General features: G+C 39.5%; 1 protein-coding gene across 2 annotated transcripts in view; it reads left to right on the top strand.

Annotated features, from left to right (window-relative positions):
* Positions 1–18,688, top strand: part of STK32A (serine/threonine kinase 32A) — a gene marked incomplete at its 3' end in the record, with an annotated part of 116,180 nt that overhangs the window by 90,062 nt on the left and 7,430 nt on the right. The window contains exons 6-9 of one of the 2 annotated variants that reach the window (XM_079917158.1): positions 1,255–1,344; positions 9,722–9,819; positions 15,064–15,180; positions 17,644–17,769. In XM_079917158.1, coding sequence (XP_079773284.1) covers positions 1,255–1,344; positions 9,722–9,819; positions 15,064–15,180; positions 17,644–17,769 — 431 coding nt within the window. Of the gene's footprint in view, positions 1–1,254; positions 1,345–9,721; positions 10,224–15,063; positions 15,181–17,643; positions 17,770–18,688 lie in introns of those variants that run through there. The other variant, XM_079917159.1, reaches the window with a different exon arrangement.

Consider the following 18,688-nt stretch of genomic DNA (forward strand, 5'->3'; position numbering starts at 1 on the left):
CACTTATGCAAGAATACCTTCACTTTCAGCTTGATGAGCGCTACTTTATTAAAATGTCATCAGATATAAACAAAACACTTTTTGCACCACACAAAACCCTGGTGATAAAGACAGTGAGATTAATCGTTAGCGGCAGACTGGATGCTATCAGGGAGCAGAGAGTGCAGTTGGCAGGGGGAGCGTGGTCTGTGGGATATGGCAGACGAATCCCCTCCAGTTACCACCGTATCTCATCACAACCACAGAAGCATGCAAATGGAAATGCCAACACTTCACGATCCTCTCAAAACATATGACTTTCCTGCCAACAGCTGACAGAACAGGCTTATCCTACTGTGAATGTGAATGTGGCTGTGAATGTGGCTGTGAATGTAAGGACCGTAATACACTTTGTAGGGTGTGCTCCCTTCTGAACTTAAGTGTTAGACCCACACTATACTGCCATGAGTGTGAACACTGCAGAGAGACCCTAGAGATCGTCTAGTCCGCCCGTGAATTTTTTTTTTTTTTAAGGGAAACAGGTTCAACACAGGAAAGGAACTGCAAGTGTACGATGTATTGGGAGCAGAATTCAGGCCAGGACCTAAGTCTCCTGGCTCCCAGTCTAGGGCTCTTTCTAGAGCCTCTTTAAAAATAAAACTTGACTTTTCCCTACTTTCCCTTTGTACATTATTTTGTTGGGGACCACTGGGGGACAATCTGAACTATCAGACAAAAAACTACTAATGATATTCAGAAAAACAAGGAGAGAAAGAACTCTTTCTTGGCAAAGAAATAAATATACGCATCCACAGTCATGTCTGCTTTGTATTAACAACATTTGTTTCTTTAAAAAAAAGATGCTGTAAAGATGCTTGGAAATTTGATACTTCAAATAGTTCTTATCTACCCCGCTCTTGATTCTCACAGGCTGTACCAACTTAAAATGCTGACAACAGGCAAAAATTGCCTAAGTAGAATTTACCAGAGCGTGGGCTCTTGAAGACCAAGGTTAAAACTTTCTGACATTGAACTACAAACTTACAACCAGACGTTAACCTTTCCGTGTTTTGGCACCTGGAGGGTTGCTGGTTTAGACTATATTGGTCTTGAGGATAGGATAATTGACTTTTTACTGTGTGTACCCAATTGCAAATGGCGTACAAGAATTTACAAACTAAGCTTCCAGGTACTATTGATAAAAAAAAAAAAAAGCGTGGTCTGCCGCTGGGTTGAATGGAACGTAACGTTCTCTGTGGTCCTTCTCCCTCGCAGGGCACGTGCACATCACAGACTTCAACATCGCTACGATGCTACCTGTGGAGATGTGCATCACCACCATGGCCGGCACCAAGCCTTACATGGGTATGGGCCCCCTGAGCCGCCATAGCGACTAAGAGGAAGGCTTTTTTATTCATTCCTGTAGACACCATGTACTACGGGTTCAATCATCTGTAGGGCCTTGCAGCTAGAAATGACGAGTCCCCCTCTGACTTTACCTAGAGAGCTTCTAATTTCACAGGTCTGCGGTGAGCCTCAGGCATCTCCTTTTAGCAAGCACCCAGACTGACCTCGATTCAGGACAGTCATGGATTACATGTAAAAACACTATTTTATGAGTTATTAAGGACAGTTTCTACCTACTTCCTGATGAAGAATATTAATAATTAATTCAATAAATATCTACTAATTGCCTCTGTGTACTCAGCACTGTTTCAGGTGCTGGCGGTGCTGCAGGGAGCAAAACATACAAGGTCTCCAGCCCATGGAGCTTACCTTCTAGAAAAGGAGTTAAAAAAAAAAAAAGAATCAAACAGAGAAGGTACAGCCATAAGTAGGATGGTAATAAGTGACATAAGTATGATTATAACCATGATTTACATAATCCTGCATAACATGCATAGGGCTGTAAGTTCACAAAGTACCTTCCAGTTATAATCTTGGTTTTAGGTTTATCACAACAATCCCATGAATAAGTCACAGGTGAAATATTGGAACTTGAAATTAAAGGCAAGAGCAATGCCACTTTCTTTCAATATTTCATTCTCTTCCTCATGGAACTGAAGAGAGAATTAAAGAGAGAGAGGAAAAGAGAACTGTGCAGGGCCATCTCACTTTCCAAGAGAAAGAAATCATCTGTGGGGAAAAATGAGCCTGATTTTATATGGTATTTGAACAACTGCAAGTTCCTGGCTTCCAATTATCAGTGGGGGGAAGAAGCCTCCTTTGTCCTTCTAAAATAATGGACACGTATAATTCAGCCTATTTTCTTGCCTGAAACCCATGGTACTCAAATGATAAAAAGGGATCTCTGAGACTGCTGGTCCGATGAGTTTATTCCCTAGGTTTCCTGGGTTTCCATATTAAGGGCTACTTGGTTGGAGCCAAATCAGAAAATGTGCATCTGGGTTTTCTAAGCCTGGTTTCCATGGTGAGAGGAGTAAAGGAAGCCCAACTTTGTTTTCTCTCCCCAGTGATTTTAAATACAATATCCGTATAATTTGATTCTCCTAAAGGTTGGCATTTCCAGTCTTTTCACGACATAGAGCTAGGAGATTGGAATCCTGTCAAGTTTCTCTGCACCTCTCCACCCTCACCCTTATAATTAACAGTTACTAATATTTATTGAAAGCATTCTAGGGACCAGACAATGTGTTAAATGTTTTGCATTCATTGACTGATTAAGTTTTTCTAAACAACCCTGTGAGGCAAACTGTAATTATCACCATTTTACAATGAGGAAAATAAGAAGCTAAGTAATTTGCTCAAGATCACATGGCTAATAATTGAAAAAGCCTAGATTTAGAGCAAGGTCGTTCTGACTTTAGAAAACCAAGCTTCTCCCTAAAAGAGAGAGATAGAAATTTAAAAGTTTATGTATTTATGATTCTTAAATAGATGTAAGCCAAATTAGGTAGGCCATACTCTTAGAAATGTTTCTAGTTTTATTTTAAAAAATGAATATCTGACTGTCAACGCTTATATTTTCATCCAGAAGTTATTCTTGCCTTTGATTTTTGGATGGGAATCTTCCTAAGAGGTATCACAGGCGGAAGTCTGCTTTCTCTTTTTAAAAATTATGTTCCCGGGCTTCCCTGGTGGTGCAGTGGTTGAGAGTCTGCCTGCCGCTGCAGGGGACACGGGTTCGTGCCCCGGTCTGGGAAGATCCCACATGCCGCGGAGCGGCTGGGCCCGTGAGCCATGGCCGCTGAGCCTGCGCGTCCGGAGCCTGTGCTCCGCAACGGGAGAGGCCACAACAGTGAGAGGCCCGCGTATTGCAAAAATATATATATATATATATGTTCCCAATAATTTGGTAAAATCTACCTAACAGACATTCACCAGCACTCATTTTATAGCATTCCTGCAGAATGTAATTAGCAATTAACCAGAAAAAGAAAGAAAACTAGGATGAAATACTGAATGAAGATTATAGGAATATACAACATTTTCTAATGTAAGATGCTTAGCATATTATACAGCAGTTCCTCGACTCTGGCAATAAGAAGATGAGCTGTCTGTCAGTTCTTTTTTTTTTTTTTTAACATCTCTATTGGCGTATAATTGCTTTACAATGGTGTGTTAGTCTCTGCTTTATAACAAAGTGAATCAGCTATACATATACATATATACCCATAACTCCTCCCTCTTGCGTCTACCTCCCACCCTCCCTATCCCACCCCTTGTCTGTCAGTTCTTAAGCACCTGCACCCAACAAGGAAGTTTTACTTTTTTGAATTCCTCATCTTCTACCTCCATGCTCTTTCCAATCAACTCCAATCCCTCCTTCTCCCCATCCGTGGTCTGTGTAAATATCATTCAGATCGCTTAGAGCTTAACCAATTAAAACATTCCTCTTCTCCAAATTAACCAAACCAAACAAACAGATATACTATGGAAAATGCTGATTAAGCAATGGGGAAATTCATCTCTCTACTTGTAGATATTTAGGGTTTCCTTCCAGACCTTTATTCTGTATACACACAAACACATTTTTTTAAGTTGGATCATACTGGAGTTTGGCAACCTAAATTTTCACTTTAAAATGTAATAATAGGCATCATATAGTGAGAATCTATTATGTCCCAAGCATTTTGCTAAGTTTTTAACATTATATCATTAAATTTTCAAAGCAACTCAATGAAATATGTTTTCATAGATTAAAAATAATCAGGCCTACAGAGAAAGCGACATGTATAATCACACAGCAAGCAACTGGCAGAGCACAAAGTTAAATCCAAATCGAAAACGTCTCAAGTCTGGAATGCTGATGGTGATGACAACAGAGCAGGAGGGGTAATGGCTGACATTTACTGAGCTCTTCCTATTTGCCAAGCACTGGCCTAAGTGCACGTGTGACATCATTTAAACTAAAAGCAATTCAGTGAGGGATGCCAGTGTCTAACCCTCCACACGCTGCTGTGCTATCTCTCTGCCTCCTGGCAATAAGTGTGTCTCAGCCAGAACGGAAACCACTACTCTGACTTCAGAGCCCGGCTCTGCACAACTGACACTACTTATTTGTCCAGGCCCACATATATAACTATCGTTTTTAATGTTCACATGCTACAGAATTAGAGGGCTGCATCAAAATCTATTGAACCAATTCTTTATTGTTGAATTTTAGGTTATTTCTCATTTTGAAATATAACTAAATTTGTGATAAAAATCCTGTTAGCAGAAATATGTGCAACAACTTATTTCCCGTGATAAATCCCCATTCAAGGAATTTCTGGTCAAAGGGTATATACGTTAATGCATTTCCCTCCTGAAAGTTTGCGTTGATTTCTACTCATTTGCTCTGGAAGCATCTGAGGATATTCACTTCCTTGCATCCTCACCAGGGCTGCGCTGTCAATATCTTAATCTTCACAAAAAAGATAAGTGAAAACGGTACCTCATTATGACATTAAAATTGCTTTTAATTCTTTTGTAAGTTGCCTGTTCATGTTCTTTGCCCATTTTCTATTAGAGTGTTAACACATTTTTGTCTATTTCTTATTATGTAAAGAATTCTTGACCTTTATATATAAAGGATATTAAATTCTAATGTATCATGTGTTATAAATATAATTTCCTACATTTTAGTTGCTGTTCTTATAGCATTATTGACATGAAAACTATGTTCCTAACATCAAACCCTTAGTCATATTCTTTTGTAGTCTATTTTTTTTTATTTTTAAAGGTTATACTCCATTTATAGTTATTATAAAATATTGGCTATATTCCCTGTATTGCACAGTATGTACTTGTAGCTTATTTTATACCTAACAGTAGTTTGTACGTTTTAATCCCCTACCCTTATATTGCCCCTCCCCCCATATTGCCCCTCCTCTCTTCCCTCCCCCCACTGGTAACCACTAGTTTGTTCTCTATAACTGTGAATCTGCTTCTTTTTCGTTACATTCACTCATTTGTTGTATTTTTAATTTTTATTTTTAAAAATCTTTTTAACATCTTTATTGGAGTATAATTGCTTTACAATGGTGTGTTAGTTTCTGCTTTATAACAAAATGAATCAGTTATACATATACATATGTCCCCATATCTCTTCCCTCTTGCATCTCCCTCCCTCCCACCCTCCCTATCCCACCCCCCTACGTGGTCACAAAGCACCGAGCTGATCTCCCTGTGCTATGCGGCTGCTTCCCACTAGCTATCTATTTTACGTTTGGTAGTGTATATATGTCCATGCCCCTCTCTCGCTTTGTCACAGCTTACCCTTCCCCCTCCCTGTGTCCTCAAGTCCATTCTCTAGTAGGTCTGTGTCTTTATTCCCATCTTGCCCCTAGGTTCTTCATGACCTTTTTTTTTTTTTAAGATTCCATATATATGGGTTAGCATATGGTATTTGTTTTTCTCTTTCTGACTTACTTCGCTCTGTCTGACACACTCTAGGTCCATCCACCTCACTACAATTTCATTTCTTTTTATGGCTGAGTAATATTCCATTGTATATATGTGCCACATCTTCTTTATCCATTCATCTGTTGATGGACACTTAGGTTGCTTCCATGTCCTGGCTATTGTAAATAGAGCTGCAATGAACATTTTGGTACATGACTCTTTTTGATGTTGTATTTTTTAGATTCCATATATAAGTGATATTATACAGCATTCGTCTTTCTCTGACTTATTTCACCTAGCATAATACCCTCCAAGTTCATCCATGTTGTTGCAAATGGCAAAATTTCATTCTTTTTTATGGCAGAGTAGTATTCCATGGTATATATCTACCACATCTGTTTTATCCATTCATCTGTTGATGGACACTTAGGTTGCTTCCAGATCTTAAACCATTAGTCTTTTTACTTTATAGCTTCTACCTTTTATGATATTCTTGGCAAGATCTCCTTACCTCTAGATTTTAGACATGGTTACCTATATTCTTATTTTTGTTATAGTTTAATTTTTCTTAATCCAGCTATATATGTGGTAAGATATACAGTAAGGATGTGACTTCATTTTTGTTATATTCTTAAATAATTGTTTTGAGACCATGTATCAAATAAGATCCCATACATGCTGATTTGAAACATGTTCTTCATAAACTAAGTATTTTTGTATACTAGCATCTGTATTCTGTGGCTTTCAAATCAATTATGGTAGCTTTACAATGTGGTTTAACACATGGAATGCAAGTCCCTTTATCCTTTTTCAGAAAACCTTTATTGTTCACATATTTTATAGAGGAAATTTAGAATCATTTTTGTAAATTCCATGAATTATTTCTGTTGTACTATATTTATATATCAGTTTTTGTCCCCTTTCTTTATGTCCTGAGCAGAATCTACTGTCCAGTTGCTTTAAAATCTGAAAGCCAAATAATGGAAATCCAAATAGCTAATAAGTGTATTAAAGCATGGGCAAGCTTATTAGTAATCAGGGGAATGCCAATTTAAACCACAATGGAAGACCATTACATACCCACTAGATTGGAAAAGTCACAAAGTTAGTTAATGTCGAGAGTGGATAAGGAGGTTGAGCAAAGTCTCATGCGTTGCTAGTCAGAGCGTTAATTGGTACAACCACTGTGGTAAATAGTTTGGCATTATCTAGCATGGGTGAAGATGCACAGCCCATCCCAGAATTTCCCCTCCCAGAAATGTAACCTAAAGACGTGTGGACTTAGAGGAGTCTTACATGTGCAGGAATGTTCATGAGAGCATTATTCAAAATACTCCAAATTGAAAACAGTCCAAATGGCTATTAAAAGTAGGAAAGGAGGTAAATGACAGTGTATTCGTATGGCTTTGAATGTGAACAAACTACGTGCAGCAAGTTGGATAAATTTTATACACATAATGTTGAACAAGAAAAGCAAGTCACCAAAGAAAACGAGCAGTAAGATTTAACACACACACACACACCCATGTTATATATATATATGCACAAATACATATACATATGTTATACACACATCTGTTATATATACATAATGTCATATACACATATATACATACACAACATACATATAACATATGTATTACTAAAATAGGCAAAACTAAGGTGTTGCTTAGAAATGCAAACGCAGGTAGTAAATCTATGTAGAAAGGCAAGAAGAAAATTACCGACAGAAATTCAGGATAGTGGTTACTTCTATGGTTGTAAACAGGACAGGACCCAGTGGTGGAGTCAAGATTCTACATTGTGCCCTGTGTAAGGTTACGTGGCCATTTACTTATAAATGCTTGTTAATTTTTCTTTTATGTTATATTTACTTTTCTGAATGGAAGTATGGAAATAGTTTAAGAACTAAACGAAATACTCAACATCTTTTTTGAAGGAAACTTAGTCCCTCTCCACCTCTATTTGTACCATCTCAGGAGCAAGGAGTCCTCCTGTAGGGTTGATGGAAGCCCTCAGCATCTCCCTGCCCTGACTTTTCAGCTCTTTGAGGGCTCAAAGAATTACCCATCTGTTATGCTTCTGTATGTTGCCATCATGTTTTTTCTTAGTGTTCTTCCAAAATTCCTTAATGCCTAGCATACCATGAATATTTGTTGAATGAATGAATGCATATTCAAGTATCTTCATGCCGGAAAACAGTAAGTAGAAGAGGATTCTACTCATATAAACTCCAAGGGTGGTCCAAGACAACAGAATACACAACTTTCATAGAGTGATGTTTATGCTGGTGGATAATTTCTTAGCACAGTTGTCTGTTTATCCCTCAAAGTTCTCTGCAGCTTCTCTGAGATATCTGTCACCTGGAGGGACTACGTCATCTACAGATGACTTGCTGTGAGATACTGATAAGGGAAAGCAGAAGTATAGCCCACTCCATCCAGTCTGTGGGAGCACCGTGGGTTCAGGACCATTATCTCCCAAATTGCACGGGGAGCTGTGACTTGCAGAAAGAATGCAGTGACGCATGAAAGGTGAACCCACCAGGGAATGAAGCTTCCTTAGTTCCGCTACGGCGGGCTTTTATAGTCTGGGTCAACCCCGGACGTTGGGATGTCAACATTCTACCTCTCTAATTGGATGTTGCCCACAGGATTTTCCTTGAAATTGAGTGCACCAGGCAGGGCAAACCTGTATGCAGGTCCCACATCACACCAATTTCCTTTGTCCGGAGCCAGCACCTTACTACCAGAGGCTTGGGTCAAGTGTGCAACTTTCGGCTAGGTAAAATTCCCATTATTATGGATGTTTGCCTCTCTAGAAGAGTGCCTAGTTTTTTGAGTCCTTTCCAGGTGCCAGACACTGTGCTGAGATTTTGGCATGCATTATTATCTCATTTAGTTTCTCACCTCTGTAGGAACTGCCTTCTCATTGTTCTGATTTTGCTGATGAAGGTTCTCAAGCTCAGCCCACTGACTCGTTTAAGGTCACGATAAGTGGTGAAGGCAGTTGGTGAACACAGACAGCCTGGTTCCAGCTAATGTTTGCAACCAGGGCTTGATTGATTGGTTCAGTATTGTTCCTTCTTTTAACCAGTTTCTGTTGAGTGACACTAGATGCCAGATTCGGTACTGGATAAGCAAACAGAGAAGAGACCTGCCCTTGCTTTGTACTTCATTTTCCCCACTCCATCCCTCAGGAGTTAGGTACATTCTTGGAAGGGTGTGTAGAAGGTTCTCAGTGTGTTAGAGAACACATAACTAGGGGTCTCCACTGGGGTAAGATTGACTGAGGTTCTGCCTTCCACTGGAGCCAATTCACAGAACTATGGGACAAAGGGTCAATGCCCCACAAGTGATGGAAAACCGTGTCTCTCTCAGAGTGCCCCACCCTTTCTCCTCTCCCTCAGCCCCAGTACAGGCTGCAAATGCTGCCTTTGCCTCTTCCAGATGACGCTGAGATGGAGAGTCAACCCCATGTAGTTGCAGCTAAATTCTGAACAATGTTTGCAGCAGTAATACAAATTTACGTCCTGATCACAACCCTTCCAAATCAAGACAATGAATATAACCTCTTCTCAGCCTTCCTGCTTTCAGAGTCAGCCACACATTTGAGGCCTGATGGGATCCAAGTTTTCATAGGTGCATGTTCTAAGTCAGAGAAGAATTTGTCCATTAAGGGCTGTGTATGCCTGTGTGTGTTGGTGATGAATGAGAAAGACTAGAAAATTAGAAACTTTTGCCTGCAGTGAGCAATCTAGCAATGGACGATAAACACACATAAAAGTGTTGGTACACTTTTCCCTGGTAATTCGCCTTTGGAGGAACATGTTGGGAAGATAGATTTGTTAATGTCTCAGGGAGTAAAACTGACCTAACTCTTCTGTGTTTTTCAGCACCTGAGATGTTCAACTCCAGAAGAGAAGCAGGTTATTCGTTTGCTGTTGACTGGTGGTCACTGGGAGTGACAGCATATGAGCTGTTGAGAGGCCGGGTACAGTAGAATTACATTTCTCTTTAGTTACTCTTCCAGCAAGTTTCATTTTTACAGTGAAAGGATTGATTTTTTTTTTTTTTTTTGCCAAAAGTCAAGTAGTTTGTTTCAGAGATGAAAGCAACAATGCCATGTGATGCTGGTAACAACCCTTGGGACTTCCGCCCATAATTAATTCACTCTCCTACATATGGGGCCAAGCATGTGAGTTGACATTAAATTATGCAGATAAAATTAAATGAATTATAGGGATATTATTAACTCCCAGAGAGGGAAAATCAATATATGTCACTCCATATCTTATATAAATATATTTGTTTGTTTAAAGAAAATAATTTTGCAGTCAGAGTCCAGGGCTCTGATTCAGTGTGAATTATTAATACAACACAATTCATGCCCTGTCTTGTTGGATTCCTGTCTTTCATTTGCCTCTTGAGTTCTGGGTTCAGTGGCAAATTAGAGTAGTTTTCTTTTAGAAGAAACATTTCTTAAACTAAGAAAATGCCTAGGAAGAATTTTGCTAAGAAAAGATTTTTTTCTCCCTCCCATATTATTGTACCTCGTGGTAGTTCCCTGTGATTTGATGTAACTGACAATGTATTAACACTGTCAGATTCATTTTTCTTTTCATTTTCTGCTTAGAAAAGGTGAAGCGTAGTTACTGTGAGGTTGCTGAATTCATGTCTATGTATATAAATTCGGGGTTATCAGCTATAGTGACTATGTTACACTTACATCCTCAGATCTCATTCGGCTCACAACTGAAAGTGTGTACCCCTTTACCAACCTCTCCCTATTTTCCCCACCCTCAACCTCTGGCAACTATTCTACTCTCTGTTTCTATGTGTTTGAATTTTTTTTTTTTTTAAGATTCCACGTGTAAGTGATACGATGCAGTTATTTGGCTTCTCTGTCTGACTTGTTTCAGTTTGTGTATTGGACTCGAGGTCTGTCCATGTTGCTGCAAAGGCAGGATTTCCTTTTTATGGCTGAATAATATTCCATTCATATATATTGTATATGTATTATATATGTATAATATTCCATTATTCATTTATCCATATATAATGATATGATGTGTAAATATATAATACCATATATAAGTATATATTATAAATATATGTATATATGTGGGTGTATAAATATATATATGTATATCATGTACACACACGTCTTTATTCGTTCATCTGTTGATGGATATTCATGCTGTTTCTGTGCCTTGGCTATTGTGAATAATGCTGCAATGAACATGGGAATGCAGATTCTTTTTTGTAAAGCACAGATATAACTTCATGTTAAAAAAAATGCTGTTACTCCCTAATGCCTCGTATATTCACACACACACACACACACACACCCTTCACCTGCCTTACCCACCCCTCTTCTCCCCGACACTCTTCAGACACCTTAGCTTGGCATTCTTTGCCCGTTAGAATCATGTTAACTTTTCAGATTTTGCTTCAATTTGAATGACCCTGACTCTTCACAAACTCACTTCAGCCTCTTTGGACTCCCTCCTGTCTCGAGGCATCCCTTGGAGCTCTTTTCCTCTTGTTCCTTTGCCTATAAAGGTATTTCCTAAGATAAGCCCTGGTCTTTTTTTTTTTTAAAAAATCACTCTTTGAATAAGTTTGGAAATTGCTAAATTAAATTTGAGTAAAGTTAAGGATGTGTCTTAATTGTAGAACAGAATCCTTATATCTCATGTATATTGATCATTTCTAAGAAAGGACAGACTTAGAAAATTCTCAATTAAGAAATTAAAAACTCATTTGACCTTCCAATCTCATCTTCTAGAATTAACAGCTTGTATTTACTTCCAAACCTTTTCTGATTTTATAAGGATAACGTTTTCACATACATGCTCATATACATAGTTACTGTTGTTTCAGTAAAAAGAGAATTATGCTTTAACCTGTTGAGACTTTTTTTTCCACTTAAAATAAAATGTAGAACTTTCTACATCAGAACACGTAAATCTATTTTACATTTTAGGATTAAATCTATTTCGCAAATGTATCACCCTTGTAAATTTTTCCAGATATATCTTTTTTTTTTTTTTTTTTTTGCGGTACGCGGGCCTCTCACTGCTGTGGCCTCTCCCGTTGTGGAGCACAGGCTCCGGACGCACAGGCTCAGCCCCCATGGCTCACGGGCCCAGCCGCTCCACGGCATGTGGGATCCTCCCGGACCGGGGCACGAACCCGTGTCCCCTGCATCGGCAGGCGGACTCCCAACCACTGCGCCACCAGGGAAGCCCCAGATATACCTATTTTTATGGTTTTAATCTCTTCTATATCATCAGACTGTAAATTTATTAAAGGTGGAGCCAGTGTTTTATACAGTTTAGTATTATCCACAATATTTAGCTTTCAACAGGTACATAACAAATGCTTGTTGAAAGTACAGAGGAACAAGTCACTACAAAACGATTCTGACACATTCTCGCAAAGAATCACCAAGGAGCCTGCATGTAATTATGTTTCAAAATATAGCTAATCTGAAGAAATGAAATACCAACATTTAATTACAACTGGCAACACAACTAAACCACAGAGGAAGGGTGCTAAACGATCATTTCCTCCACATTTACAAATTGTGATTGACAGAAAAATATATGCTTCAAAGGGAAATGTGCCTGAAACTTCCCTGTGGTGTCTGATCTTGTCCTGACCATGGTCCCATAGCCCTTAAGCTGCTGTGTCATCTCTCTGTGTCCCCGCTTGCACTGCCATTGTAAAGGCAAGGTCCACGTCTTCTCTAATTTTGTATTGTCCATAGTATTAGCTTATGATAGGGAAGTACATCGTTCTGCACTAATTGTACATCCTTGGCTGCAGCTCTTTTGCTTTTGTACTCCTGAAATAAGACTATAATCACAACACCTCTCTTTGTCCCATCTAACGTTTTACCTTTTCCACCTTGGTTATTTTTTATATTCTCATTCTTAATTTATATGCTGCCCTAAAACTGTCTGCTATATCCTGTCAGTGCACACTGTAATTTTTCTTTATAGCATGTATTCCATTGATGTGTGTGTGTGTGTGTGTGTGTGTGTGTGTGTACAGTCTCTCTTATTATTTATGGTTTTGCTGAGTAGACTGTAGGCTCTACCACTGTAGAAATCCCATCTGTCCTGTCTTCATTGTATCCCCAGGGCCCAGCAGAGGTGCAGGACATGGTAGGCGTTCAATCAATATTTGGTAAATGAATAAATATAAAGCTCTGGCTGTTGATGGCTTAATGTGGATTTTCAAGTTTGGAACTAGAAACATACATTACTGTATAAGACAAAGGTAATTTGACTATTTTGAACAAGTCGACAGAGCATGAGGATTTAAATATATGTATATTATATTCAGTCATATGGCCTAAAGTAAATGAAAAAAACCACAACATACTTAAGCCATTCGCTTGTGGCATTTGTTAGTTCCTTTATTAGTTTATCAAAGCATTTTGTGTTTTTAGATGTCTCAAAAGCAGGTTTCGAGACATCAATGAATTAAAGAAAATTAGAAAAAAGAAAAAATATATGTGCACATACATATAACCCGGGAAACTTGGTGTGCCAACCTGCCCCAGCTCTTAATGGTAAACATGCAGTGAATCACATGTAGTGACCCACAGTGCCCTTGGCTTGCAAACAGTCAATAAACATTGATGACGCTGATAAGGTACCCGGCACTCTTTTTCTGATATTGAGTTACAAGGGTTATTTCCACTGTATCATTACTCAGACAAATGAATTAACTATGGTCCTTTATTCAGTCTTGAGGGAAGAAAATATGCGGCAGGGGTTTTTAAACCTTGCATTAAAAAAATAAAGTTTGGTCAATCTCCCTTTTAGGGAGTCAACCCCTAGCACTTCCTGGTTCCCTGGGTAACTGCGGTTGACATGCCATGCATAGACTTAAGCCTTCCTTCACATCACCTTTGTTGATAACTCATCTTGCTGTTCATTATTTACATTTATAGCCACCATCCTTTTTACCTTTATGTCAATAATCATCTCTCTCCTGTATTATGTCTAATATATATTAGCCACTCTATTGAGAACTTTACATGTACTATATCATTTAATTTTCCCAACACTCCCCTAAGGTGGTTCATTTTACAGAAGTAACTTCATCTTACAGATGAAGGAATTGAAACTCAAATTGACTGACCCAGTTTAGCACTCAAATCCTTTTGCCTTCAGAGCTCCAACACTTAATTACATTATGTTACCTTTTAATAATGATTTACAACAAGGAAAAAATTAAACTCCTCCATTTCTCCCAATTTAGTTGGGAGAAATCGGTCCACGGTCATTTATTATCTCGAAAGAGTCAGGCACTTGATAAATGTACATATCCATATTCACTGTCCTATTGTTGGTTAATCTAATATGAAAATTGTGTTCATTCAACAAACATGTAATGAGCACTCACTAGGTGCTAGGCCCATGGGCAAAAATGTGAATATGGTAAAATCTCCAGCTTTAAGTAGCTCACTTCACACAAAGAGAGACAATCCCAGGGTGAATCCTGTATGAAACAGAGAAATCAATGTAGGTAAAGGCTGCCCTCTAGTGGATATCTGTGAAAATTATAACAAAGCCACCGTTTTGTTTAATTTCTTTTTCCCCCAAGTTAGGACTATAGAAGAATCTGGTTCTCTCAGAGGTAAAAATACTTTTGCCTCATCACAAAATTCTCCACCCCACTCCGTAGTACTAGCAGCTCATAGCATTTGGGACTGGGGTTGAAGTCTTCTGGGTAACCTTCTAACCTGAGCTTAGTCATTATGATTCGAAGAAGTAAAAAGAGGTGTGTGTATGGCAAAACTCTGAATCTCTTTATAATCAACACTTAAATAACAATTTTTAAAATTTCCATTTACTGAGCGCTTGTCCAGTGTTTTAGGTAAATACTTACATTAGTTAACCTTACAAAACGGTTCCAAACTGACATCTCAGGCGTGGATTTAGCCCACAGAAATGTTTCCTTTGACCCAGAGGGTTACCAACTTTTAAAAATTCCAAGATTTCACAAGGATGTATAGATTTCTGGTACGCTTTTTTAAAAGTAGGAAATCTGGCAACCGTGGACCACATATGCATGTGGCGACAGAACAATTGGCTGGAGGGGATTAGAAAATGCTATTTAGATTTTACTAGTTGAAAATTTAGCTTGGAAGCATTTGCAAAGGAACATTTTTTCTTTTACCCTTTAAAAATGAAGACTCTTACTTCTCTCCCTTAAGAGACCGTATCACATTCGCTCCAGTACTTCCAGCAAGGAAATTGCACACATGTTTGAGACGGCGCTTGTGACTTACCCTTCTGCCTGGTCACAGGAAATGGTGTCACTTCTTAAAAAGGTAAGAAGGACAAATGCATGACAAAAGGAAGTGATAAAATGAAGCACATGCTCTGGTTTGAAGTTAAAAGTTAAGTTACAATATTGGAGGCAGTCACGATAAATACATTTCCAGAGTGGGTTTTGCAGCTAAGAGCTTTCAAATACATGGCTTCATTAATAAGGTGACACACACGTCCTCTTAAATGTCCCAAAGACATCTCAAACTCCATGGGCCAAATGGAATTCTTGAACTCATTATTTCCTGGACTTTCTCCAGCGTTCCTGCTCTGGCATCTCCGTCCACCCACTAATATAAGCCAGAACCAGAAATCATTCATCATCCGCATACCCAGTTCATCACCATGTTCATATCTGACCTTTTAAATGTCTTCTGGATCTGTCACTTCTCTCCATCTATCTTCCTAGTCCTACTGCCATCAAGTCTTGCCTTTTCACTGGTTTGCCCCTGTACACTTTTATACACTCCATTCTCTTCTCTGCTGTGCCCCATAGGGATCTGTTCAATGCAAAGTTTACTGCCTTCCCATTGTTCTTAGAATAAAGATCAAAATTATTTATATGGTATAAAGGTTCTAACTACCCCTCAAGTCTTATTTTGGACTGTTGTCCCCCTTTTGACTACAAACTGCTTTGAGCTGCTTTTCTCTCCTCTTTGCCCTCCCCCTCCTCACCCTCATATATCATTCTCTAACCACAGGGCCTTTGCACATGCTAGTCTCACTGCCTAGAACATTGCTCCCATCCCCAGCTCTTCCAGCTCCCTCCTTTAGGTCAGTACTACTAATGTGATTCACTGACTGGTTCAAGTCCACGAATTACTTCCAACAGGTCCATAACATGTATAGAAATTGAGAGAAGTATTTTGAAACTTTTATAGCAACTTGATACCTCTGATACCTCAAAGCACATGGTCAATGGACTCATCTCACTGAATAGGGTCCAAGCCTATGCAGTGATGTTGAACTCAAATCACAAGTTGCACACAGTGTGGTGTTCTACACCAGCCATGCACAGTAACACCACATAGACTTCAGTGGGTTGGAAATTAAACCAAACAAACAAAGAGAAATAACTGGCCCTTCTGCATAGTTTGAGAAACACAGCTTTAGATCTCAGCTCACGTATCACTTCCTCTGGGAGCCTCCCTCTGTTTTCAGATCACACGGCACGAACTTTCCTTCATCATATTTTTCACACTTTTAAATTATACATTGCACGTGTGTGACTCTTGGGTTAATGACCATTGTTCTTTAAGCTGCATGAGGGAAGGACCACGTCTGACTTGTTCATGGTGTCCTCAGCACTTAACACAGAGTATGACAGGTGGTAGACTTTGGTATTTAAATTAATGAAGTCCACAGTTTTCCTCAGCTTTTCAAGGTGCCTGTGTTCACCAGAAAGATTAAGGACAGCTGTAGTGAGAGCTCAGTCACGTGTAGTGAATAATTACGTGAAAGAAAGAATGAGGAGCCTAAGAGGATGAGCTTGGCTTTTTTCTGAAGAGAGAAAATTGCCCAGGTTGTAACTGGTCAAGGAAAAGAGCTAAGAATTTGGGGGCTAAGAATTCAAAACCTATGTCTCTTGTCTATGGGGGCTAAGAATTTGGGGGCTAAGAATTTGGGGGCTAAGAATTCAAAACCTATGTCTCTTGTCTATGGGTCCAGTGTTCTGTTTTGGAATAGGGATATTGCCGTTGGTGATGTCAAAGATAAAGAATGGGGGCGGGGGTCATTTTCCATAAGCAAATTTTCCTTAGTTCCAAGACAGCGCTATTCTCCCAAAAGTGCACACTGATGACCCATGGCTGTCAGCTCCAGGCCCATTCTCAAGTGGAACTGCTATTTTCCATTTGAGCCACAGGACTGAAGTGATGTTGGCTCTGGAGTGGTTAAAGGGGAAAAATTCTTTAATCCCAGTTCATAAAACCCAGAACTATCACAGCAACCTTAGTTACATCTTATCTGTGTCACCCCAGTATATTTTGATTAGTGGTAAAAACTGCTAAATTTTCTAGTGTGAAATAAATTTCATTTGTTAAAACCAATGTACATTTTCCACGTAAGAAGAACAGACCTTCTCTTGGTCACTTTATATACATGGCTTGATTTAATCGTAGCTAAACCTTATGAAATAGCTTACTATCCCTTTTTTACAGATGGGTAAACTGAGGTTTAGAGAACACACTTGCCCATCATTACTAAGTTGGGGAATCAGTAATCACACATAAGTTTGACTCAGTAGGACAAGCTATTTTCACTCACCACATTGCAACTTACAAAAACCAACTTACAATTCATTCTGACCACTCATCTATATTATTTGTTTATGGGGCTAAGAAGGGAGAACACTACTTGTTTCCTTCAATCCTATACTTGGAAATATTCATAGGGAATCTGTATGCTTTTTTGCACTCCAAGTTTTGACCTTCCTCATGATCTTGGTGTTTGTATTCCATTGGCAGCTACTGGAACCAAATCCAGACCAACGATTTTCCCACTTGTCTGATGTTCAAAACTTCCCATATATGAATGATATGAACTGGGACGCAGTTTTGCAGAAGAGGCTCATTCCAGGATTTATTCCTAACGTGAGTCAATCTTAACAAACCCATAGTAACTCTCATTCAATGCACATTAACTCTGTGTGCCAGATATGCACATGGTCTCATTAGATAACGCGCCAATGTTGTAAGACAGCCCAGATTTCTATTTTACAGGTGAGAAAACTGAGGCACACACAGGGTAGATGGGCCACCAAAGTCACACAGCTGGGTTGGGATTCTAATCTAGATCTATGTTGGGAGTTCCAGCTCCTAACCATGTTTTGTGGCTTACTTTTTTTTTTCTTTTTCCTTTTTTGCGGTACGTGGGCCTCTCACTGTTGTGGCCTCTCCCGTTGCGGGGCACAGACTCCGGACGCGCAGGCTCAGCGGCCATGGCTCACGGGCCCAGCCGCTCCGCGGCATGTGGGATCCTCCCAGACCAAGGCACGAACCCGTGTCCCCTGCATCGGCAGGCGGACTCTCAACCACTGCGCCACCAGGGAAGCCCCTGTGGCTTACTTTTAATGGAAAGAAGTCCTAATCCTACAAACAGTCATTTCTGGGAATCTGCCAATTTAAAAAAAAGTTTTCTCTGATTCCAAAGATATAGAAATTTGTATCCAAGGAGTTCTGAGTCAAAGGACTGCCAGCTGCTGGGGATGGGGTGGGGTATTTATCTTTACCATGCACCCCTCTTCCGCTGGTAGTTCTATGCTGGACCAATATTCACAATGACTAATAGCCAAAGCGAAATAATTCCCACCGTCTATACCCGGCCAAGGCATCTGTGGCCTCCCGCAGTCGGCTGGTAAAAGCCAGACCCAGAAGCTCCGGCCAAGGGACCAAGTGAGCGCTCTGACTCCCCTCTCTCCCCTCAGCCTGATTTTACACGTTCAGTTGTCGGCAGATTGGCAGAATAACAAGCTCATGGAGCAGCAGGGGGGTGGGGTCCTACCTGGCCACC

This window comes from Stenella coeruleoalba (assembly GCF_951394435.1).
Source record: "Stenella coeruleoalba genome assembly, chromosome: 3".
Lineage (NCBI taxonomy): Eukaryota > Metazoa > Chordata > Mammalia > Artiodactyla > Delphinidae > Stenella > Stenella coeruleoalba.